Raw genomic sequence first — 24,379 nt, forward strand, 5'->3', positions numbered from 1 at the left:
GGCCCTGTCCAGCCACACTATCCCCAGCCTGTGTGCTTGCAGGGGGCTGTTGTGACTCAAGTCTGGGACCTGGGACTTGGACTTGTTAAACCTCATATCCTTGGACTTGGCCCATCCATCCAGCCTGTCCAGGTCCCTCTGCAGAGCCCTCCTACCCTCTAACAGATCAATACTTGCTCCCAGCTTGATGTCATCTGCAAATTTACTGATGGTGAACTCAATCCCCTTGTCCTGATCATCAATGAAGATATGAAACAGGACTGACCCCAGCACAGACCCCTGAGGGACACCATGGTGACTGCCCACCCACTGGATGTGACACAATTCACCTCCACTCTCTGGGCCCGGCCATCCAGCTGGTTCCTAACCCAGCAAAGAGTGCTCCTGTCCAAGCCATGGGCTGCCAGCTTTTCCAGGGGTGGAAGTCCTGTGGACAGATGGTGTCAAAGGCATTGCTGAAGGTCAGGTGGAGAACATCCACAGCCTTCCCCTCATCCACCAGGTGGGTCACCTGGTTATAAAAGGAGATCAGGTTGGTCAGGCAGGACCTGCCCCTGCTAAATCCATGCTGGCTGCATCTGAGCCCTGGGCCATCCTGGAGGTGCCACGTGACCACACTTGGGATGATCTGTGCCATTCTCCTGCCAGGCACAGAGGTCAGGCTGACAGGTCTGTAGTGTCCTGGACCTTCCTTCCTGCCCTTTGTGTGGATGGACATCACTGACCAGCTTCCAGTCATCTGAGACCTCCCCAGTGAGCCAGGACTGCTGGTAAATGATGCAGAGAGGCTCACAAGCTCATCTGCCAGCTCTCTCCTCCCCCTGGGATGGCCACCGGGGCCCATAGACTTGTGAGCATCTAAGTGGCTCCGCAGGTCTCTGAGTGCCTCCTGCTGGATAACAGGGGGACCATTCTGCTCCCTGTCCCCACCTACCAGCCCAGGAGGACAGCTGTCCTGAGGACAACCTGCCTTTCTGTTAAAAATTGAGGCAAAGAAGGTGTTAAGTATCTCTGCCTCTTCATCACCTTTAGTTACTAAATACTGTTCCCCATCTAATAATGAATGGAGATTATCCTTGCCTCTCCTTTTGCCATTAATGTATTTATAAAAATATTTTTATTATTCTTCATAGAAGTGACCAGATTAAGTTTTAATTGGGCTTTTACCTCCCTAGATTTTTTTCCTACTAGACCTAGCCACATCCTTAAATATTTCCTGAATTACCTGTCCCTTTTTCCAAAGGTCATCATCTTTTTCTCCCTTAGTTCCTTCAGAAGTTCTTTTTTCATCCAGATCAGTCATCTTCTCCAACAGCTCATCTTTTGGCACACAGGGACAGCCTGCTCCTGTGCTTTCAAGATTACTTTCTTTCTGTACCCCCTTGTTTTTAAGGGTTGCTTCCTAAGGATCTTTCCGAATCAGCTTCTTGAATAGGCCAAAGTCTGCCCTCTGGAAGTCCAGTGTGGAAGTTTTCTCTGTGCCCCTCCTTGTTTCACCAATTATTGAGAATTCTATTATTTCATGATCACTGTATCCCAAATGGCCCCCAACAACCATATCTCCCACCAGCCCTTCTCTGTTGCCCTTTTTGAAGATCATTGGCTTTCTTCCAGTTATTAGGCATCTTTCCCAGTCCATGATTTTTCAAAGATAATGGAGACTGGCTTAGCAACATCTGCTAGCTCCCACAGCACACATGGGTGCATCCCATCAGGTCTATAGAATTATGGGTCTTCAATCTGCCTAGCTGATCTCTAACTCAACTCTCTACAAACAAGTCTTCCATTCTCTAACCTTTTCTTCTTACTCTGATGTCTGGGATTCCTGAAGGCTGTTCTCAGCAGTAAACACTGAAGAAAAGAAGACATTCAATAATTCAGCCGTCTCAGTGTCTTCCAATACCAGGACACCCCTATGATCCAGCAGCAGCCACACATCTCCCCTGTTCTTCCTGTTGCTGCTGATGAATTTGTAGAAGTCCTTCTTGTTGTCCTTTATATCCCTGGCCAGACTGAATTCCACATCCCTGCATATTGTGACAATGTTCCTACAGTCCTCCCAGGTGGCCTGCCCCTTTTTTCACATCCCATAAATTTCTTTCTTCTGTTTGAGTTTTACTAAAATCTCATCTATTTAGGGCTCCAGCCCTCTTTGCCTGATTTCTGGATCATAGGGACACACTGGTCTTTAGGTCAGAGGAAGTGATGCTTGAATACTGACCAGCTCTTTGGACACCCTCCTCATCTGGAGTCCTAACCCATCAGATTCCTCCAAACAGGCCCTTGAAGAGGTTAAAGTTAGCTCTTTCCAAGTTTAGGAAAGAGCTCCTCAACTAAACAGTTCTAATCCTGCTTGCTGTTTTGCTTCCCCAGGGGCAGATTCTGAGTTTCTAATGGTCACTGCAGCCAATGCTGTCCCCAGCCTCCACATCTTGAACCAGTGCCTCTTGGTTTGTTAGTAAAAGGTCCAGAACACATCTTTCCTCACTGGCTCCTCCACCATTGCATCAAAATTATCTTAACTGATCTGCAGGAACTTCCTGAACTCTGTGCCAAGCTGTGTTGTCACTCTTAACAAACATCAGGTACAAATCTCCCAGGAGAACCAGGGCCTGTGATGCTATTTCAGTTGCCCACACAAAGCCTCATCAACTTCCTCTCTTCATCAGGTAGCCTCTGGTAAATACCCACAAGAGTGTCACCCATATTAGCCTGTCACTTAATTCTCATCCATAAACTCAACTTGTTCATCTGTCACTGAGTAGAGCCTGATACAGTCCAATTGCTCTCTCACATGAAGAGCAACTCCACCACCTTGCTTCTCTGATCTGTCCTCTCTAGATATAGCCATCCATGACAACATTTACCTCCACACATAGCCATCCATGACAAAATTCCAGGTATGTTGCCGTAATTCCAATGAGATCATGGCTCTGCAACCTCACATAGATTTCTAGTTTATTAGATTACACTTGCTGAGTGCACTGGTATACAGGCACTTTACGGAAGATCAAGCAACAAGGCCGCTTGAAGGGGTGTGAGAGTCATGAACACCACAGTCATGAAAACCCTTGATGTGTTTTGCCCTATGATCCTGTCCTGGAGTGATCTATAATGCTGTATTCCACAACTATCTGTGCCAAAAAATCATTACTGTCTTGTCACTGTCATATTTTCTGAAAAAACCCTTCACCAGGATTTCTTCACCTGGGAAGCTGAGAAGTCTTAGAGAAGAATGAAAACAATAATTATTTGATTGCTTCTCTTGTGTTTGCAGCTTTGGAATGGGGTTGGAGATTGTTTATTCAACAGGTAGGTGGTTGATTGGTTTCATATGAACTGTTTTTACTTAATGACCAATCACCATCCAGCTGTGTCAGGACTGGAAGAAGTCATGAGTTTTTAATTAGTATCTTGTTAGGCCTTCTGTAAGGATCCTTTCTCTATTCTTTAGTATAGTTTTAGTATAGCAATCTTTAATATAATATAAAATAATAAATTAGCCTTCTAAGAACATGCAGTCAGATTCTCAATTCCTCCTTCATCCTGGGGACCCAGCAAATACCACACTGTCTCTTCAAGACGCTGCAGCTGGGGACCTCGTGTGCATGTGGCAGGAGGGAGGGTATTTTTAAAATTACCCTGCCCAGGCAGTTTCCTGCCTTTTGCTTGCTAGTGTTTGCTTTGAGGGCTGTTTCAACCTTGTTTTGGTAGATTTTTTTCCCTTCCTTTTTTGGGTTCTCTTTTCATTTCCCCCCAACACCCCACCCTGCCTCAGCCAGACTCCAGCTGGCGTTTCTGGGCTGTCCTGGGGCAAAGTCTGTATGTGCCCTCCTGCTGCTGCAGGGAGGGGCTGGCCCCGCCTCAGCCCGAGCTGCTCCAGGAGAGAAGACTACGGGAGTAGATCTTCTCCCCTCTCCCTTTTGTGGCAGCCTTGGGTTTTCCAGTCTAAAAACTGCATTTTGCAGTCAGAAACTATATCAAAGGGAACTTTGCAAGGTCTGCTGGCAGCAGATAAGCCAGCGAGTTCCTGGGGTTGGGCACCCAGTGCCAGTGCGGATGGAGTGCTCCTTCCCCACCAGCCCATCCCAGAACCATGGTGTAGAGCAGCACGGTAGCAGCGCTGGCAGAGCCCATGGACAGCAGGAGGAAGTGGCAGCAGTCACTGGAACCAGAAAGCTTCCATTTGCCCCCAGAACTGCTCTGCAGACTCCTGCCTTCCCAGAGCGGGTTCTCACCATCTTGCCTCTTTGTTCCTGGGAGGCACCACCTTGGAAGGGAAGGGTGTGATGCCCCTTTCCCTTTGTCCTTCAGCCATGCAGCTGCCTCTGGCAGGCACCACTTCAGGAACAGTTATTTCTGGCATTTCAGGTCTCTCTCTGTTCCCGTGGGGTTGTGAGATTTAGCAGTTTGGTATCTAACAGTTATTTCCTTTCCCCCCTCCCACACCCAACCTGCAGGCATCCTGTTTGTTTAATAAACTTATTTTTCACTTGCATTTACTCCATTCATTATGTGTTGTTCCTTATTGGTAGAAAGGGATTGGTTGGAATCAAGGGGAAGTTACTCATTTCAGAGTGCCCACCTCTTTAAATTTCCTCAAAATGAGACAGATCTTCAATCTGCAGCCAAGGTACATCTGACTCTGCAGCGGTTGCTACGACCTGCTCCCCAGGAGGAAGCAATGGCACAATTATTGCCATTTGCACCCTGATTCCCAGTCCTTCAATTTAAAGTCCATCTCACCAGACTGGCTAGCCTGCTGCCAAAGAGACACTGCCCTTTTTATGCCCTTTTTAGCTGGGGGATCCAATTCCCCTGTAACAGGCTAAAAATAATAAAAACACAATCCACTGTTATAAAAGCCAAAACCTTCTTGATAGCAACAGCCACAAACCCAGACACTGATCTGAACAATGTGTCTGCCTCTGACTGTCCTGATTTCTCTGACTCGTAGGATACATGAGATGACCTGGGCAGAGATGTTTTTCATGTGCCTCACCAGGGCTTTACAGTCTTCCTTGATCCTGGCCATGTTTTGGCTCTCAGTATCATTTGTATCCACACAAAGTGTCCTTAAGGCACAAGTCAAGGTAGGCAGACAGGATGTTCTCTCCCATGCTGCTCCTAAAGAACAAGCTCTCTTAATCACTGGTCTAGGTTAATATAAATTTTGTCTTCTTGACTTTCGGTTGGATGTTAAATGAACACGTATTGAAACATGAACATGTTAAATGAACTTGTATTGAAATATTACTAGTAACATTTTGCTCTGTAAATACTACTGCATACCAGACACTGCATTATGGTTCTGAAATGAAAAATCATTTGTAACCTCCAATCAGTGTATTAAATGCACTCCAATCAAATATGATGAAACACCTTAGGACTAAATGCCTTTTACTCTACTGCTTTAACATCCCCCTCAATGAATTAAGATGAGTGTACTCACCATGGATATTGCTTCCCAAACTGCAGCTGTAGAGCATGAAGAATCTTATCCTGTGTATCAGCATCACGAACATGAAGAACATTTTCACCTAGACAACAAAAAATTAAGATAATAGGACAGATCAGATGCTCAAATTGCATTAGAGTATGAGCTGCTTTAGAAATGAAAAAAAAAAAAGGTTTTAGCTCCTCTGTGAGGGCAAGATGCCCATCAGATTGACATCACTCTTCATCAGTTCTGTGCCTCCCCTTGCTCCCACTAAAGCAATGGTGTCACCTCTGAGACACTGTCCTGCATTATAAAACGTAGTTAAGAAAACATGTACCTGTTTCTCTTCCTGTCTGCCGTGTCCCCAGGTTGATGACAGGTGTGCCAAATGCTCCCACCTCTCTGACACCACAACTGCTGTTACCAATCATACAACCAGCGTGAGCAACTAGCTGAATGAACTGGTCAAATGGCACATGCTTCACTGCCCGAAAATTGGGATGGTGTTCAATGCCCTTCTTCCTCATCACACGAACCATCTCTTTGCTTCCTACAGAAAAGCAAAGTAGAATAAATTATTTAAGTTCTACTTTTAAAATCAAAGTCCTGGCACACAAAGAATATAGTAGCCAGCCACTCACTGAGAGCTGGTTTTTGCTCTTTTTATCCTTAAACTGTAAATCATTTTGCTCAGCACTTATGCCAAAGTTTGATACAAGAATTCACTGCAAAAGTGTCTTTGTAGTTTTAAGCTAATTTAAGAGGCACTAATATTGCTCCTACATGTCACCTGGTTTCTCCTCATTTTCCTTCCCACACTGAAAAACTGAAATGTCTTCTAGCAATGTGAACATAGAGCTGCAGCAGATGCACCCACAAGGCTGACACAATCCAGCTAGTTCCATCTGGCTGGAAGACATGGATAAAAGCACTCTTTTGAAGACAATCTGTTATGTGTCACTCTGTCACGAAGGTATTCTACTCACCTGCATCCACATTAGGGAATAGAACAAGTGTTCTCTTGTTGAAGGAGATGAGTGCATCTAGTGTCAGCTCAAACATCTTTATGGAATGTTTAATATCTGTGGTTACAGGATGCTGCAGAGCAACTATATAATCTCTGGTTTTGACATCTTCACCTGTCCAAATGGAGGGCAAGAGAAGTTTTTTTATTGGTGTAGAATAGCAAGAGGAAGGAAGGACATACTTTTAGAACTACAGATGTGAAACCCTGAAAAGCTGAGGCACCAAATGGGATATATCTAACACATAGGGAAAATGCTAGAATAAAAATCAAGGTACGTACAGGGTAGCCTAGCTTGTTATTGGCCTCTCTAAGCACGTCTCATAATTTTACAGACCACTGCCTAAATGTCTACAAACTGTTAACTTGCAAGCCTACTTCTAAAGCTTTATAAGACTATACCAGGAGATCAAGACACTACTCTGACACCACTATAAATCTGGATTTGCTCCTGAAGCTGCTCTGATTTTCTGTCAGTTGTCCATTCTCAAGCAAAGACCTCATTTCCACAGTATAAAAACAGTCAGTCACACTAGTCTTAGTACATTTGATAAACATTTATCTGCAAAACATACTGATTGAAAAAGATTCCTGCTTCTACACATGGTAACCCTACAGGACACTGCTTTGTCAAAGACAAAAAGGAAACATAAAACTCCACTGTTAACAGGAATTATTTCTAAGTTAGTCAGTATTAAACACCAAAAGCCTTTGGTGCATGTTGTCCTGTTGCAGTGCATTCCTCAAAAAAAGGTTCATAATACAAATCTGTGTGATTTTTTTTACATTAGGCCTGAACAGCTTTGATTCTATTTAACTAAAACTCTACTACACCAAAGTAACTGCTCATGTAAGACTGTTCTGCTTTTAAACTGTTCAGCTCAGAGAAAATATTCATTTAAGGAGTTATTTTTTGACTTGGCAAAAGGTCTGGAAGTGTTCAGTAAAATAGATTTGTTTCAGTTGTATGTGGCAAAATGAAAGCAAATGTAGAAAGAAATACCAAGTACTATTAAAAATACATATTATTTTTTGACTGATAGCCTACTTACTGAGTTCGTCTAGTGTTGAAAGGCATGTGAGAAAAACGTAAGAAGTGGCCCGCTTACCTAGCCACATGCTAATAATACTCATGTAGTCTTTGTTTTTGGCAGAGAGAAGCTTGTCATACGAGGGACAGCCTGCTAAAAGGATGCGGTCGTGGTCTTCACACATGGCTATCAGGTGCTGCTCTGCACTCCTCGTGCAGCACACGTGGTAATGGGCCAGCTTGGTTATGGCATGTCTGATGGAGTCATCGATGGTCCCGCTGACCTCCCCACCTTCAATGTGAAGAATGCGAATGTTCATCAGGGCTGCGGACGTGGCCAGGGCCAAGGCATCGAATCTGTCCCCATGAACTATCATTATGTCAGGTTTCAGGCGGTTGAGGACGTCAGGTAACTTGACTAATGCAAGGCCCACTGACTCCACCATAGCTGCCTCATCCTCCCCTCTCACGATGGTGTGCAGTCTCGTATGAATGTCAAAGTCATCTTGTTCAATCATACGATAGGTGTTACTGAAGGTCAGAGAAAAAGCGTTATTAGAGTAAATACAACTTGATTTTACAGCAATATTGCCTCACAAAATAAACATGAATTACAACAGCTGTACTGGGGTTGAAAAAAGACTTGCTTTCCACATCTTCTTCACTGAGGAAAGTAGCTTTTAAGATTTTAACAGAATATTCTCATCCATGTGAAGATCCTCCCTAATATTCCAAACATCCAGTTTTCCTAGACACCATTAAGGAAGAACTGCGCTGAACACATTGTGGAAATCCTCAGAAATCAAACTCTTTGTTCATATGTCCACTGAGACTTACAGAGAATAGATATGGCATGACTTCCTGTCAGAAAGGGTATGTTTATTGACATTTCTGTGGACAACTCTATAAATACAACAACCAATGTGATGCAAAGCCGAGGCCTGTATGTTTAAAGAAAACATCCTGCAGGTAGCATATATTATTTCAGACTCTGTATTTTTTTAAGGCATATCCTTTTTATTTTACTGAGTAAAGGGCCTCGCATTGATATAGCATAAATTTCATTAAATTTCCAACTCCATTTACAAATATCCTTCACAGACCTACCATCTTCCTGATTATGTACATTTATCTCAGAAAACTTTCTTTCTCTTTGTTTCTGCATTCTTTGCCTTTTGAAAGGTGAAAATCTAGGAGGCAAGCGAGATTGTGCATTTATGTTTGCCAGATCAAAATCTCTACTGTTTGCTTTGTGCATTACAAATCATTCACAATACAGAGACAAATGTTAAACACCTTGGAACTAGAAAAGTAGTATTTTGTATTACTTTGCACAAGTCTTGCAGACAGTCAAGGGTTATGCGATATGGAGAAATCAGGGCCATGTTTCCATGTTTGTCCTTTATGGCAAATTAAATGGGACTACTTTATTTCTCCAATCAGAGAGGGTGCAATTCAATGTACTGACCTGTCAAGAAGTTAAACTATTTGGTTTTTTTTTTTTTTTTTTTCTCTGAATCAGGTTACTTTTGTGATGTTGAATGCACCTTGCCATGTTACTGGCTGCAAACAACATCCAGTACAAAGCAAGGAACAGAGCGCTGCAATGTGCAGAAAGAGAACAGTCACCAGTGGAACATCCTGTCTTACTAGTTCTCTCCCACCTACCATACACGAACAGACAACCATATAGCTATCATTTTGTTATTAAATTTTGCCATTCATTTTGTCATTAAATTTTGTCATTCATTTTGTCAGAAACATATGACGACAGTTTCCTGCCTCCACAACACTGGAAGTAAGAACTAACAGTGTTCTCCTGGCATATGCAATATGTACTTTCTCCAATAACTGTAAAGCAGAAGAGCTGCAATTTAACATGACTGAGGAGGCTCTTTTCTCTATGAAAACTAAAAAACTGTAGCACATTTCCATTTGATAATCACCAGGTTTCAGGGAAAAATGCAGTACATCACTTTCTTACTTCATACAGCCTGTGATTCTTTTTGGAGTCAGTTACAGCATTTGCACAAAACTTTCTACAATTCAAAGACTGGCTGAAAAAAAATGATTGCATAAAATATGCAATCTCATAAGGAGCTAAAAATAAAATTCTGGGAAAAAAAAGTAAAACTTTGTTGTCTGCACTCATGCCAAGAGTCTGTTTTACCTAATGTTCATATTATCATTGCTAACACCTCAGAAACTGGTAGATAAAAATTCACCTTACCCATAATCATCAATCAGGTGGGAACCAAGCACCACGACATCAAGCTCAAAAAACTGTGGTTCTGCCTTAATACCAAACATAATGGGAGCTAATTTTGAATAATCAGCACGGTTGCAAGTAGCAACACAAACACGAAGTTTGTGGTTGTTTCCATTCTTCTCCATTACTTCCTTCTGCTTCTGTTTTGAAAGATTCTTGAAGTACACCTCCTGGCATAATAGAGAAAACAAGAAGTGTGTAATTAATAATAGTAATTTACTTGCATCAAATGGCAATCACTTCATGAACAATACACACAAGTGTAGCCCCAACTATGGATACTACTGCACTTGTAATGGACATCTAATACCTAACAGAACAAATGGGTTTCTCCTTCCAAAATTTAGAAGAGAAATTTTTTTCCAGTTAAAACTCAATTTTAATGCTTCTATTTCTACAAAAAGTATATAAAAATTCTGTATAAACAATATTTAAGTGTTATGAAGTTCAACTGTAATCAAACAGTAAAATTACTTCTCCCTATTCTGATGGAAACCTCTGCATAAGTAGAAAAATTATTCTGCCTTAGTAAATGAAAGAAAGAAAATCTCATGTTCCAAATAAAAGAATGGAATAAATTGCTCAGATGCATCCACTGACAAGACTCTGTAAACAAAAATAAAAATTTTTTACTATGACAGCTTATGTATCTCCATTAAACACATTTTGGTGAGGTAGAGCAAGTTAAACATTTATTTCCAAAGCCCTACATACCCTTTTGTAGGCCAAAGTACATTAAGAAAATCAATAATACAAAACATCAAAATAACCCAAATTTCCTTTCCTACCAAACAGAAATGGCTAAGGTGTTAGCAAGAGTTTAAGTAAGCACAATCCTTTTGGTATAAATCTGATGTTATGTCAGATTTTTGCTCCACTCTGCAGATGCAACTTGTTCTTGATTAATGGACAAGGCTTGCTTATCCTTGACTCAAAGCAGTATCAATCTCTACTGATTTTGCCAGCTAGAAATGTGTGACAGTGCATGATAATATTAACAGGAGAAATTCCATGCTCCTTTTAGACTGCATCCAGATTTTTTTCAGTAAAGTTCTAAAAGAAAGGCTACTGTGGTATCACACTCTCATGAAACTTACAAAATCAAGATTCAACTTAAAAAATTTCAAGATTTGCCTAATTTTAAGACATTAGTTTAGGTTTCATCACACATGATCATACAATGCTTTGGTGTAATAGCAACATGAGGGTTGATCAGGAATCTATGCCAAGTTGTCAAAGGTAATGCGGTATCTCTAGTCCACTTGCCATCCATTATGGCTCTGCAAAACTATTAGTGAAAACTATCAGAGAAAACTATCAGTGACCATCACTGGCAGTGACACCAGCCAGACTCAGATCTAACAGACCCCACTGTTTTTCCTCATTTCTAAAACAGCCTCTCTTCGGAGGTGGTTCTGAGCACGATGTCCTGTCATTATTTATGTAAAACTGGCCACTAATTCAAATAAAATGGTGCTCAAGATGTGAACGCCACTTTTGACACACCTATAAGCTTGTTCTTTGAAACTGCATGAACAATTTAAGTATAACTAGAGCCAAACCGCTCACAAAACTCTTCAAGTTGGCCACTGCTGCATACATATTCTATACTATATAAAACAAGAAGCCAAAGTAAAAAACTGCAAAATAAGGAAGTGACAAAGACAACTAAACTGAACTCCAAGTTACCCGTCTGAGATAGGACCACCATGACCCCTCTAACAAAGCAGTTTCTCTTCACTTATGCAAAACAGTCTTTTAAGAAGCAGAATAGTTTTCTTTCTTTTTTCTTCAAGAATTGTCTGAAATTCTAAAAACCTTCCATCCAGACACAGAATATACCATCTCCTAAAACAGAAGGTCTGTAAGTTAAGAAAAAATGAAATCTCTTTTTCCACCATTTTTTCACAGATCCAACAGAACTGAATCACTAGCCCACATATCTTTCCAGCGATGAAGAGATCATTTAATTACAGTTAGTATTTGGCTGTAGTAATGGTCTCTTGAAATAATTTTAGACGTAGATGTGGAGACACTCCAAATCTGTCTGAATTGACTAGAATCAAAGGCAGTTTCTGGTATTTGTCCATTTAAACTTCTGTTAACATTATATTTAAAAGCAGAATTATTTCCAGTACTGCCTTAAAACTCTGTAACACAGTAGTTTCAAAAAGCTGACAAGTGCAGACATTGGCCTTGGTGCAGACAGGTTTTCTATTGCTGTCAATTTTAAACACCTGCCTATCTGAAGAACCAAAATATTTACCCTAGTATAAGGTAGGTAATAATGCAGTATAATTATCAACTGCATGTGGAAATTTGCCACTAATTAAATAGGTTTATTGTTTTCGAGGATAACGTGGATGTTTCCTAAACATCTGATGTATTGCTACATCACAGTTTAACAACAGTCATTATTCTATCCCGACTCCAAACTTTTCTGAGCCTAAATGCTCAGAAAAAATAATTCTTAATTTCAGACAGTATTCACTGTCAAAAAGCAATGGCCAAGTCCCTTCAGCCATTAACAGCAAATTCCTTCAAGCACAGCTGTGATGACCTAGTTACAAAATTTTGTTACCAGTGTGGTTTTAGAATTTATTATCAGCTTTTGCAGGCAAGTCATCTCTTTCCAGGACTTTTCACCAAAATTATATGAAATAATGAATCCCGGACATTTGCCTCTTAGTTTCTAGATGTCTGACGATATACTGAGCTTGATCTACATAGAACTCTCTAGCTGGGAGATCCTCCTGTTCCAAGGTCTACCTCTTCTACCTTGTAGGAACTAGCAATCTTTAGCAGAAGGGTAAAGAAATAAAACAGTCTTACATGAAGGACTACTTGAAATACTTAATCTCCATGTGCTTTGGTCTACTGCTCTTCTATACTCCATCCTAAAGCTTTTAGATTATTACAGATTCAAGGACTTTTTGAGACTGGGAAATTCTGGACCAGACTTAACAGCAGCCAAGCAGCTACTATTTCTCTTAGCAGGCTCAGAGCATGAGACAATCCTCGATAACTCTTTCACAAACAAATGACACCACCCGCATACTCTATATTCTACATTCACGCCTCTGAAACACTGGCTTATAAAAGACCCTGTTTCTACACTCTGTGTATTCCCATGTGTTGATGGCAATTTCACCTACCCAACTGCTTTGCTGTGTGGCACGCAGGTTATTGTACCCTGAGCGCTTCCCACACCCTGTACCAGTACGTGTATTCCCACCACCCTTCTCCACCCATGCACTGAACCATCGGTTCTACATCGCCTGTGTGCACACACACCCAGGGCCCCTTCCTAGAGCCGAGTGCAGGTGACCAAACATCAAATGACACCCTCAAACACCTCTGTGAGGGTGGAAAAGCATCCATCGCCCTGCACATGTTTTAGGGCAAAAAACGCTCCCCACCATTCCCCCCATAAATGTGGCTGATGTCTCCACCAGGCCCCTTCCTGGTGCAAGGGATCAACCCCTGTGCTTCTCCAAATATTGATACACCAAGAATCACAGAATATGATTACTCCAATGCTGAACTGGAAGAGAAGCACAAAGATCATTGAGTCCAACTCTTATTCCTGCACAGGACAACCCAAGCATCCACGTGCCGGAGAGCATTCAGGAAGCATGAACGCTTCCTGAACCCTGTCAGGCTGGTGCTGCGACCACTTCCTTAGGGAGTCCGTCCCAGTTATCCTCTGGGTGAAGTGCCTTTTCCTAATATCCAATCTAAACCCGCCCTGACACTTCAGGCCGTTCACTGGCTACACAAGGCTGCCCAGGTACTCCCCCTCTTCCGCACAAGCCACGGGGACAAGCCACGCCTGCGGCCCGCCGCTCTCTCTGCTCCTCTGGACAGTGTCCCCGTGCGCACCTGTCCCCTGCGGGGGCTCTGGATCCCGCTTTTCCCGGGGACCCGCACCCGCATCTCCGGGGCTCTGGATCCCCGCATTCCGCGGAGACGCGCCCCGGCCCGCGCGCCGCCCCGCCCCCAGGCACAGCCGCGCTCCCGCCCCCGCCCGCCGCGCTCCCGCCGCTGCCGTCTCCCCGCACATCGGCGGCAGAGACGCGGCCCGGCCCGGCCCGGCCCGGCTCGGCTCTGCGCGGCCGCCCCGCAGTCACCTTGCCGGCGCCAGCGCCGCTCGCATCCGCAGGCAGCAAGCCCCGCCCCGCAGGAAGTGAGCGCAGAGGAGGGGTCTGACCCGGCCGCGCCACGCTGGCCCGAGGCCCGGGCAGCCCCCGGCTCGCCCCTAGGGCCGCATGCGGATTTGCCACCACAGAACCACAGAACCAGTTGCTTGGAAAAGACCTCTGAGGTCACCGAGTCCAACTTAGGAGCCAACACCTCCCTGTCAACGAGACCATGGCACTGAGTGCCACATCCAGTCTGTCCTTAAACACCGCCAGGGACTGTGACTCCATGCAATGGCAGCTCGTTCCAATGTCTCATCGGGCTTTCTGTGAAGAAATTCCTCCCAAAGAGGAGCCATATCGTCTATAAGAAGATACTGTCCCACCTTAGAGTCGGTTTATATATGGAATACTCCGTATATACACATCTGAGGTAGCTAGTTAAAACTGCTGGATGATCTCACGGCTTGAGTGGCGACTGCCATCATGTTAAGACCTTTTAAAGTGAGGGCTGTCAGGGAACGAGGGGCTGTGGGGGTGCTGTAGGAGATGCACAGTCAGGACAAACAGCCTACAGAGGTGTATGGAAGAATACGGCAGTAACCTGATGGTGCAGGCTGTGCGGAACTGCAGCCCCCCAGTCAGAGCACCTACCAGAAGCGCCTGAAGAGTGCCTGGGTGTGATGCAGAATTTAATAATTTTGGCATTAATTCAGCCCAGGGCGTTGCCAAATGACAATTTCATTGGCATGCAGCACAATCAAAAAAGCTGTTAAACCAACTACCAGGTGTTGCTGTCGTCTGCGTTCCAGTTGACTGTAAAAGAGATGTGGTTTGTTTTCTCAAGCTGGAGGCGTTTGGAGGTCAAGTCTCACATTAATGAAGTGACTATGACTTGGATCCTAGCTCAATACCTGAGGCACCATGTGTAACATCTGTAACACCTGTGCCCACTATGTATTGAAACTACCTAAAACATCGCAATAGTTGAAATGGTGTCACACAGTCCTAGTAAAAGGATAATTCTTTGCCCATTTTTACTTCTCTGATTTCACATTTGTGTGGCTGAAACCTAAGTCTAGTGTGGTAGGGCCATACATTGGAGGAAGCCTGTACAACATTCAGCTATTTGGTACCAGAACTTTCCCACAGTTTTTCAGTCCAGATTGTATCTTTGTTCATCCATATAAACCTGAGGGGACTCGTATCCCTTCTAGCTTTGCCCTTTAATTCTTAGAAAAATTAGGTGTAAGACTGACTCTTGTCTGACATACCTAGAAGAAAGCAGGTGGAAGGAATGAGATAATTGCATTTCTAGCCTTTATCAGGGAGAAAAAGGTTGTCTTTCCTAGCAGTTACAAATATTTGTTTAATAAGACTTTAAGAAACAATTACTGAAGTTTTCAGCTAAAAGAAAAAATATTTTCAAGAGTGATTATTAAAGTAAAAACTCTTAACGACTTGCCCTTGGGAATTTAAAGTGATGATCTGACTGTTTCCCAAGAGAGGTAGAAAGGATCTTATCCTATGCTGACATTCAGAAAGTCCTCAGACAGCTGTGGTTCAATGAGTCATAGCTCTGTAAAGACTCAGTGTTTTGAGAATATTGCAGCACACCCACTTCTGAAGTTACCAGGCATCTTTGCTTGCAATACTGACCACATGCAGTAATAGCAACTGATAGGCACCTTAGGTTCAATTCATGTCCAATTTAAATTATTTCCATTGTTCTCTGCATCACTAGATTTACTTTATGCACATTGCTTAAAAACCCATTTACATTCTGGAAATGCCATATTAAATAAATTTGAATTGTCTGCTGTAAATGCTCTCAGGTTATGATAAACTTGCCAGCATATCTGTTTGGTTTCACCGAAACACTGAAGAAGAGCCTGAATAATATTTGAGCATGAGTGTATGGAAGTGTGAACATATGGGCAGACTCCGGTTTAAACTAGTACTAACACAGCTAGAAGCAACCACATTGAGAGTTAATTACTCTTACAACACCATCAGTGCATCTCTTAATGTAATTTTTCTGTAAATGTTCTAATGGTGTTTCAGCATGTTACAGTGAAAGGTGCAGAAGAAACAAGAAAGTTTATGTTCCTTTTGGCTATTTCTCACAGACCTCACATATTACATAAACAAGATTAAATTTTTCTTGTTACTGAGTGAGCCCTGCCTCAAGGCTTCTCAGCAGAGAGACAAATGCTGTGCAGAGAGATGAGATGAGATGAGATGAGATGAGATGAAATGAGATGAGATGAGATGAGATGAGATGAGATGAGATGAGATGAGATGAGATGAGATGAGATGAGATGAGATGAGATGGGAGGAGAAGCCTCAGCCCAAAATCTGCCTGCTCCTGTTGGTTTTATGCTTTGCTGCTCAAAATCTCCAATGACACTGTGAAGAGGGCCTTGACAAGGCCTGTGGCTGCGAAGGGGTTCATTAGAGGAGTAGGGTCTCAGTATCCAGAAAATTCATTGGCACTTCCCTCATCAGAAAGCTTTGCAGGAATAGTAAAGGCTCTGCAGAGACTAAATGGTCATTAGTGTCAAAGTGTTGGGAAATGTTGGAGATGAGGAGCATACTAGTTTTGGGAGAGGTCATGGTGCTTAAGATCTGAATAGAAGAGCGGGTTTGGTTTGCAGCTGGTTTGGATTTCCTGGAAACCCATCCTGCAAAAGGTGAAAGGTGCTTAACTGGGATGGTCGGTGCATGACGGTGGCCAGGAGATGGATAGTGTGGACAGACAGAATCAGTAGCATTCTGATCTTCTGCACTGGTGCTAGCCACTGTGTGTTACTTATTCCCTTCTGAAAGCAGAGCTTTATGACTTTTCAACATCTACGTGATGTGAATCTTTATTATTTCTCCTTAATTTTTCATTTATGTCCATTTTATTTATGTCAAAGACACATGCTGAGAGTAAAAGAACTTCCACTAAGGTTTTCAAAAGCAGCTGAATGTAACAATTCTGTACTGTCCAACCTAAAATACCTGAAAGCAACTTGAATTTTAAAGATCGGGGCTTTCAGAAAAGCAGGCCCTTCTGAGACAGCCAAACTGATAACCTCTGAAGATTCTGGCATGGTAGTGTTCAGCTACTGAGAATGCACTCCATTATAAATACTCCTTGCAGAAAGGGACCAAGTACCGTGCACTACATGATATAAGGAGAATATAAATAGTTACACACAGTAGGGAAAGCCTAATAAATTTTACCTTCCTGCATTTTCCTGTTTGTTCTTCCTGGTTAAAACTACCAGGTGAGGTGTGCAGTTAACAGCAATTGTGGACAAACACATCACAGTTCATATCTGATGTTCCAGAGAAGGGGAAGAGATCAGGGATAAGACAATGCCATAGATGCTATGAAAAGGGAAATTTGGAGATTTATTCTCTTGTCATCGTAACACAGATCTCTTACATCTTTGCTCAGCGTCTTATGCCCACAAAATGGACATCTAAGACTGTAAGACACAGAATTCCCAGCTAAGGGAGAAGAAATCAATAACTATATGAAAATTTGTTCTTTGTCTCTGGAAAGATACTGTCCAAAGAAATCAATGAAGCTGGTGCAGGGAGCTATCTTATGAGTAGCAAGGTGGGGATCAGTTTCTTTTCCCAAGTAACAATGACAGACAAGAGGAAATGGCCTCAGGGTGTGCCAGTGGAGGTTTATTCTTGGATATTCAGAAATATTTATTCACTGAAAGGGTTATCAAACATTATAAGCAACTGCCCAAGGAAGTACTGGAGTTATCACCCCTAGAATTATGTAAAAGGCACATAGATGTGGCACTTAGGAACATGATTTAATGTTGGATTTGGCAGTGCTGTATTAATGGTTGGACTTGATGACTTTAAGGTTCTTTTCCTATCTAAATATTCCATGAGTCAGTGTTAAAATTAGGTGCTTCAAAAACCCAAGTAAGAAGCAGAATTGTGAATCTCATTGAAGTAATTAGGAATTAGGTAAAAAACATTCTGTACTTTTTTTCCCAAGAGTTTCCAATGTTCTGTAATAGATTACAGTACCTTTTTCTTCCCTATTTGGAAAGATGGCATATTCTGGTGTCTGGTGTGTTACAAAACAATGGCATTTGCATATATGCTATAAAATGTGAGTAAAGTTTATTCTAACTAGGTAGAGTTGTAGAATGTGATAGATACATGGCACAAAAAGCAAACTCTTTATAGAGAATTCCTTGGTCAGAGAGGGGTGTGTGTGTAGTGTAGGCTAGGATAATATCCATGTGAAACCCATGTAAAGCAGTGGAAAGAGTACTGGAAACCTCAATAGTTTGGGGTGTTTTTTCCCAGTTCATTCTATGTCTTGAGCCTTTATCTTAATTTCTGCTAAAAAAAAACACCACAAAACTTTTCCTTCCCACTCCATCTAAAAATAGTGGATCTGACCCACTTTTTGCTGTCATCATGTGACTAACTCTGCTTATGTGATCAGTTTAATTCTTCAAATGGGTCTGTTTTCTTCACTTGTAACCAATGCCGTTAGGGTTACAGCTTGTCTGTTTGCTGTTAGGGTTACAGCTTGTCTGTTTCTTCTGAAGCTCTACTTCTTGTTCAGTCCTGCTGGAATGATTGCTGCTGACGATTTTTTGACACACATCAGACATCCACTGGGAAATCTGATGAAGTTCAACATACCCAAGCTGGCTTCAGACCAGTTGGTCTTGAACAATGATGGCAGCCTAGGCTGGGGTGGTTCTTGTGGTGCAATTCTTCCTCTTACGGTGCCGTGCATCTACACCCCTGGATCAGCAGACAGTGTGGTTCTCTTAAAACAACTTGGGCTATGTTCAAAATGGAATCAGTAGAGTTGCTCTACATACTCAGAATATTTGGATGTGATCCAGTGCAGAATGAAGTTGATTGGAAGCTTACCTCATCAGTAGGTAAGACACTGGGTAACTTTGCCAAGTACAAGACCCAATTTCCACCTCAGATTTATATATATAAATACCTGGTCGAGGAAACCATGAAGAAAAAAGAGCCAACTCTCCAACAGCCAAAGATGCAAATGCCTCTCATTTGTGAAAGTCTGGAAAGAAAGTTCTGTTAAGCTTTACCAGTTCTGACGCTAAGACTGCCTACTTTTTTCACTTCAAATTGACATGAAGTGCTGAAAAGAAAGTTAAAAGTCTGGCAGGAAGGAGGAATCAAACTCTGGCCACTTCTCACTATTAATAAATACCTGCTGTGTTGCACACTGGTCTAGAGATTCCTCTCTGCTGTTCCTGTCCAACTGCTATGTTCTTTTTTTTCATCTCTCCTAATCCTTTTGAGGCTCTTTCACATCCTACTTGAATGTAACTGTGTTTTTCAATGCGACTATTAGATTACCAATATTTGAATTATTATATCTTCTCTGGTAATTGCTAATTTCTAATTTTAAGGAGTACTAATTCTACTACATAATTACAAAAAAACAAATCCATTAAGAAATGATCCATTATCAGGATTAAAGAATTATAATAGTAAACATGTATTTCCACCCTTTATGCCATATTAAAATAATTTCTTTCATGTGTAGTTTGTGGATTTTGGCTATTAACTAAGACAAAAAATATGATGAAAGAAGAAAATGAGATTGTAAAGTTACAGTACAAAGCAGATAGTCAGTTTACATTTACTAAGACAGGTGAGGAAATTTTGTGAGACAATATAAAATGGACAAGGGTAGCAGTAGCTACCTTCTCTAAGTCTGGATTCTCCTGTCTTTCAACACACTAGGTATTATTAGGTGAGTTATTCAAATGTCTCCTTTAAATATGTGACTCTCAGAGGATTCTTAAATCTTAATGTATTACATGGCTACTATAATTCCCTGAAACAATTTCAGATTTTCCATTTGAAGAAGCTTGTAGAGATGCAACAGAAGGCTTAAGTGCCAGTCAAAAGCACAGTGGTATCAGGTATTCCACAAAAGTACATCTGTGGTTTTAATTCTGGAATAAAGAATAAAGTCTCCTTGTTTTTTGAAGTGTCTGTAGGCCTTATTTTCATTACCAGAAATGTCCAGGAAAAGTTTGTTTTTTCCAAACAACAAATAAAAGTCAAGGAAAAATAAAAACAAGCACACCATTTTAAAAAGAGGCTCTGTTTCTAAAGCCTTCAACCAACAAACCATCAGTAAATTTGCTTTGACTGGACAGTAAATCAAGATCTTGATGATGAAGAGTAAATCTATGGAATTCAGGATGACATTTAGGAAAAAAACGAAAAAGCCCCACATGCTAAATTGCCATTTACTTATTTCCTTCTGGCTTTCTGATACTAATCTGGAAAAAAAATCACATGCAGAGCGCCTGAGTCAGCTGTTATTCTAGAATAGTCTGATTTTCTCAGCTGGATTTGCTATCCATGTTCTTTTATTAAAGCTTTGATTTAGTAACAGATGTTTCGATGAAAAATTGTCCAGAATTGCAGAGATATATAACTGCTAAAATATTCCCTGATTTTTGCAGGAAGAGCAAGTCTACAACAGACATTCTAATAGACACCCATGTCCTTAGGCTGTACCGAGTCCCTCCAGGAAGGACCATACACTATTAAGAGAATAGCAGCCTGTTTCCCCAAGGCCTTCTTTGTGCCAGGGTGTAGGAGGTGGACACAGACCACTTTCTGACTGGCCTGGCTGCTGAGGCAGTATTTATAAAAAACTCAGCCTGAATGTATCTGACAATGAGACTCCAGGTTGAGACTCCCTCTTACTTTTCCTGTGCTTTTTGAAACCCTCTTGTGTGTCTCTGAAAGGCAATTATGAAATACTGGCATTGTGTGGCATGCTGTCATGCCTGTGTTTTCTCAAAGATCCAATGATCCAGCTCAATCTTTTGATTAGAATTAAAATTTGATTACAATTGTAAGAAAAAGCATAAAATTTGAACACAATTTTGAAAAGGACAATCCTTAGTCGTAAGTACTTAGCGGAAAAATCCCTGTGATTGGCTTCTACCACGAAATCATGCTTATTTGCAGAAAATGTTATGGGTGTCCTTGACTCTGCCCTAGTGTCATTTTTACATAGCCCATAAAAATCTGCCTTTCCCGAGGCAGCACAGTGTTGATGGGACTCATGTCCCCAAGTGTTGGGCCCCCTACTTTCTTACTAGTTAAAAATCTCCAGGCTGCAGGTAGTCTTGTTAAGTTCGATATGCTTAAAGAGCACATCACACATATCAGAGGTGAGAAATTTTCTGGTAGAAGAGTGCTCCTGCTCCCAAGTCAGACAATCCACACAGCTCCTGTATACTGACACTCTCATTTAAAATCTTGGGGGATGTGCAAACATTGTATAATTTCCATCAGCACCCTTGATTTCCTTAATATGAATGGGGAGCTTTGTTAATTTTCAGTTTTGTCTCTGAGTTGGTTTACTCTTCAGTATCTGATGTGCTGACATGGTGATTTCAGATTTGGACTCAGAGCACCATAGGAAAGCAGTGCTACTAGACGGCAAAAAATGTCAATTAATTTCTTACTTAAAAATAAATACGACAGATATATTTTCAGTGCTTTTTGGATATCAGTTTATTTAAAGCCTGTATCTGAGTCCTAGAGGGATACCTTCACTGGTGAATAGCCAAGGTGGTATTTCTCAACACCTCCAGATCTCAGGGAGATCTGGTGCCAAATCTGAAGTCAAAGCTGGCTGGAACACAAGGGGAAAGGGAGGACAGGTAAAGAAAAGCTTCAGAGAAACAACTGACATGGTAGGACATTCAGATTGAAAAGGGACAGGCCTTCCTTGCATGATAGGCACACACCTTTTGTTTTGTATTTTGGCAGACATCACCTCTGATATCTGTTGCACACTCTTCAAGCATGCAGAGAGCTATAGCTCCTAGTAGTTAAAACCAGCTGTCAGTCAGCCACAAAACCTGCTCTACAGGTGGCAAAGTCAATAGCCTGGAGCAACAGCATCAGCAGGACTACTTCCTGCAGTGGCACTGCTAGTCCAAGATCAAGGATTCTGGACCGCTCCCTCCCAAGAGTCTTGGCCCCCTCTCCAGTGCCATATTTCCAGCCCTTCTGCACTTGCTATCCTCCCTGCTGTACAGTTCCCCTCTGCCTTCTCCTCAATGGTGTGTTGACTTCACCTGTTGGCTGAACGCCTTCTGAGAAAACCTACCTGAAAAATTAGCCCACAGAGATCAAGTCCCCTTGTTATCCTGCCTGTATTCAAGTCTCTTCTCCCAAACTCTGTCCACATCCTGCTTGAAAGTGAATCCTTGGAGCATGCATGCCTTTTTTCCTTGTACTAGTATAGCACCTGGAATGCTGGGGCCATTCATCATTGCCACAGGTTCATCAACAAAATAAAACTGAAAATTATTCTAGACCCTTGCCGAGACCACCTTCCAGGATGGGTGAACCTAATGTAGGTGAATCTAATTTCTCATCTTCCAAATAGAAGAACGACAGTCACAGTTACAAGGAACAGTGTGCTAGCTTCGGAAAAGGTCACTGGCTCCCCACAGCTTGCTATGGACTGGGTAATGAAAAGAAGCCAGAGAGAAAGGGCACAAATTCAGCCCAGGGCAACCATTCAGCACAGGTCTCACGAGAACTTCCACATCAGCCGGCACGGCCCCAAATCCCGTGTGCCCGCTGAAAACACGGCGATACAGAGGCGGGTCCCGCGATGGCCCTGGAGACGGCGCCTGCCGTGACATCCTCGCGGCGCGGGCAGGCAGCTCCCTCCCTCCCGGCTGCATCCCCCGGTGCCGGGAGCCGGCTCGGCGCAGGGCTCGGCGGAGCGCTGCCTGCCCGGCCGCCCCGCGGGGCTCAGCCGCGGCACGGCCCCGCAGCGCCCCCGGCCCGCCCGCCGTCCCCCGCGCCCAGCCCTGACTTACGTGAGGGCCGCGGGCCAGCGGCTCCCGGCGCGGCGGCGCGTTCGTCCCCATGGCGGCCGCCGGTGCCCGCCGCTTTGCCGGGCCGGCTCTGCCGCTGCCAGGCCGAGAGACACCCGCGGCCGGGACCGCCCTGCAAGCGCCGCCCTCCGCCCGCCGCCGGGAGGGGTGTGCGCGGCGCTGGAAGGCGCCGGAGGGTCGAGGGATGAGGGGCTGTGCTGAGGCTGCTCCGTATTCCGGGGTGGTCCCGGCGACCGAGGCTTCAGCACTGCGTGCGCTAAGGCCGTGCGGTACCCCCGCAGGGCAGCGTGGGAAGCGGGGTCCTACTCCGGGTATCCCCCGGTATCGCCTTCCTGCGCTCCCCTGTGCCTCGGGGAGCCGTTCCCCTGCTGGGTACCCTCAGAGCACTCAGCGGTGAGGAAATGCAGGCAGCTTTACTGCTACCAAGCATCTCTGTGGTTATTATCCGCTAATATCCATGACACCTAGTGTGTTTAACATCACCAAGACTACCCAGATCCGGTCAGAGCAACAGGAATCTGCAGCTGTCTCAAGGCAAGGAACGTGTCAAGTGAGTCTTCCCAAACACAGGTTTGGAAGACAGCAGCAGCCAGAGCTTCACAAGCCTGATTGCAGTTTCTTCTTGTCCCAAGACAATGCTGGGGCCTGTATGTGTCCACCCTGTCCCAAGGGAGCCCTGGAGTTACCCTTCTCGTGCAGAGCCCCCAGCTGCTGTAGACACCTGTGTGACCACAAATTTCTGGGTCGTCTTGGGGTGCTTGCAATTTTTTTGTGAATGTCTTTTGATTTTTGAGATGTCTGCCTTAGTGTTTATGGAGAAACTGCTTGTCTCCAGCCATTCTCTCCTTTCCTGCTTGTTTTTCCTGGAACACAGATGTTCAAAGTAACACATAAATTTATAGCATTTTACTCTAGTAAGCAGGTCAGCAACACAGCACCTGTAAATTTTGCTGACTGGCTTTTTCTCTGTGACCAGATTTACACCTGTACACAAACAGTTCAATAGTAGTGGCCATGAATATTGCTGTGATATTATTTTAATTCGCATCAGTGTGCTGTACTGGTATCTATTTTGATTCCTCCTGTATAGCCATGGCAGTTTATAATTGGTAATTTATAATTTTTTTGCATTCTGTTGCCACAATGTTTTCCTAGCTGCTCATTTTAGTCTGTTAAATGTCTACAAGGTAAGTTACTAAATAAAACATCAGAACAAAAGGATGGACAACGAAGCAGCACAAAAGACTCTAAAAAGGTGGGCTTTGTAGAATTGGAAAAGGAGTAATTTTCTTAGTTTGCTGTGAACTGTACATTGCATTTTCCCCCCATTTTACACAGCATGCAGATCTGTGTGGTTCTCTTTTCTGTATATTTTCATTGTGAGTTCTTTGCTATTATCTTCTTTCTTTGTCTCAGAAATATACATTTTTTTCTGTCTCTAGTCTAATCTGAAACCCAAAGTGTTACACTGTGTTCTACTGAAGTCTCATCCGGCACATACGTATTTTCAGCTCTTATTTCTTCTCAGCATTGAAACATCCAATTAACAGATTTTCTTCCCCCAGGGCTGC

The 24,379-nt window shown here is 43.0% G+C and overlaps 1 protein-coding gene across 1 annotated transcript in view; it reads right to left on the reverse strand.

The window, feature by feature from the left end:
- The window catches only part of GNE (glucosamine (UDP-N-acetyl)-2-epimerase/N-acetylmannosamine kinase), a 35,223-nt gene extending 12,308 nt beyond the window's left edge, over nt 1–22,915 (reverse strand). The window contains exons 1-6 of the mRNA XM_059492642.1: nt 22,791–22,915; nt 9,725–9,933; nt 7,574–8,025; nt 6,427–6,579; nt 5,778–5,990; nt 5,453–5,540 (exon numbers count right to left, since the gene is read on the reverse strand). Of these exons, the coding sequence (XP_059348625.1) occupies nt 5,453–5,540; nt 5,778–5,990; nt 6,427–6,579; nt 7,574–8,025; nt 9,725–9,933; nt 22,791–22,841 (1,166 nt within the window). The 5' untranslated portion in view covers nt 22,842–22,915. The remainder of the gene's footprint in view (nt 1–5,452; nt 5,541–5,777; nt 5,991–6,426; nt 6,580–7,573; nt 8,026–9,724; nt 9,934–22,790) is intronic.
- Nucleotides 22,916–24,379: the final 1,464 nt, after the last annotated feature.

This window comes from Ammospiza nelsoni, chromosome Z (genome assembly GCF_027579445.1).
Source record: "Ammospiza nelsoni isolate bAmmNel1 chromosome Z, bAmmNel1.pri, whole genome shotgun sequence".
Taxonomy (NCBI): Eukaryota; Metazoa; Chordata; class Aves; order Passeriformes; family Passerellidae; genus Ammospiza; species Ammospiza nelsoni.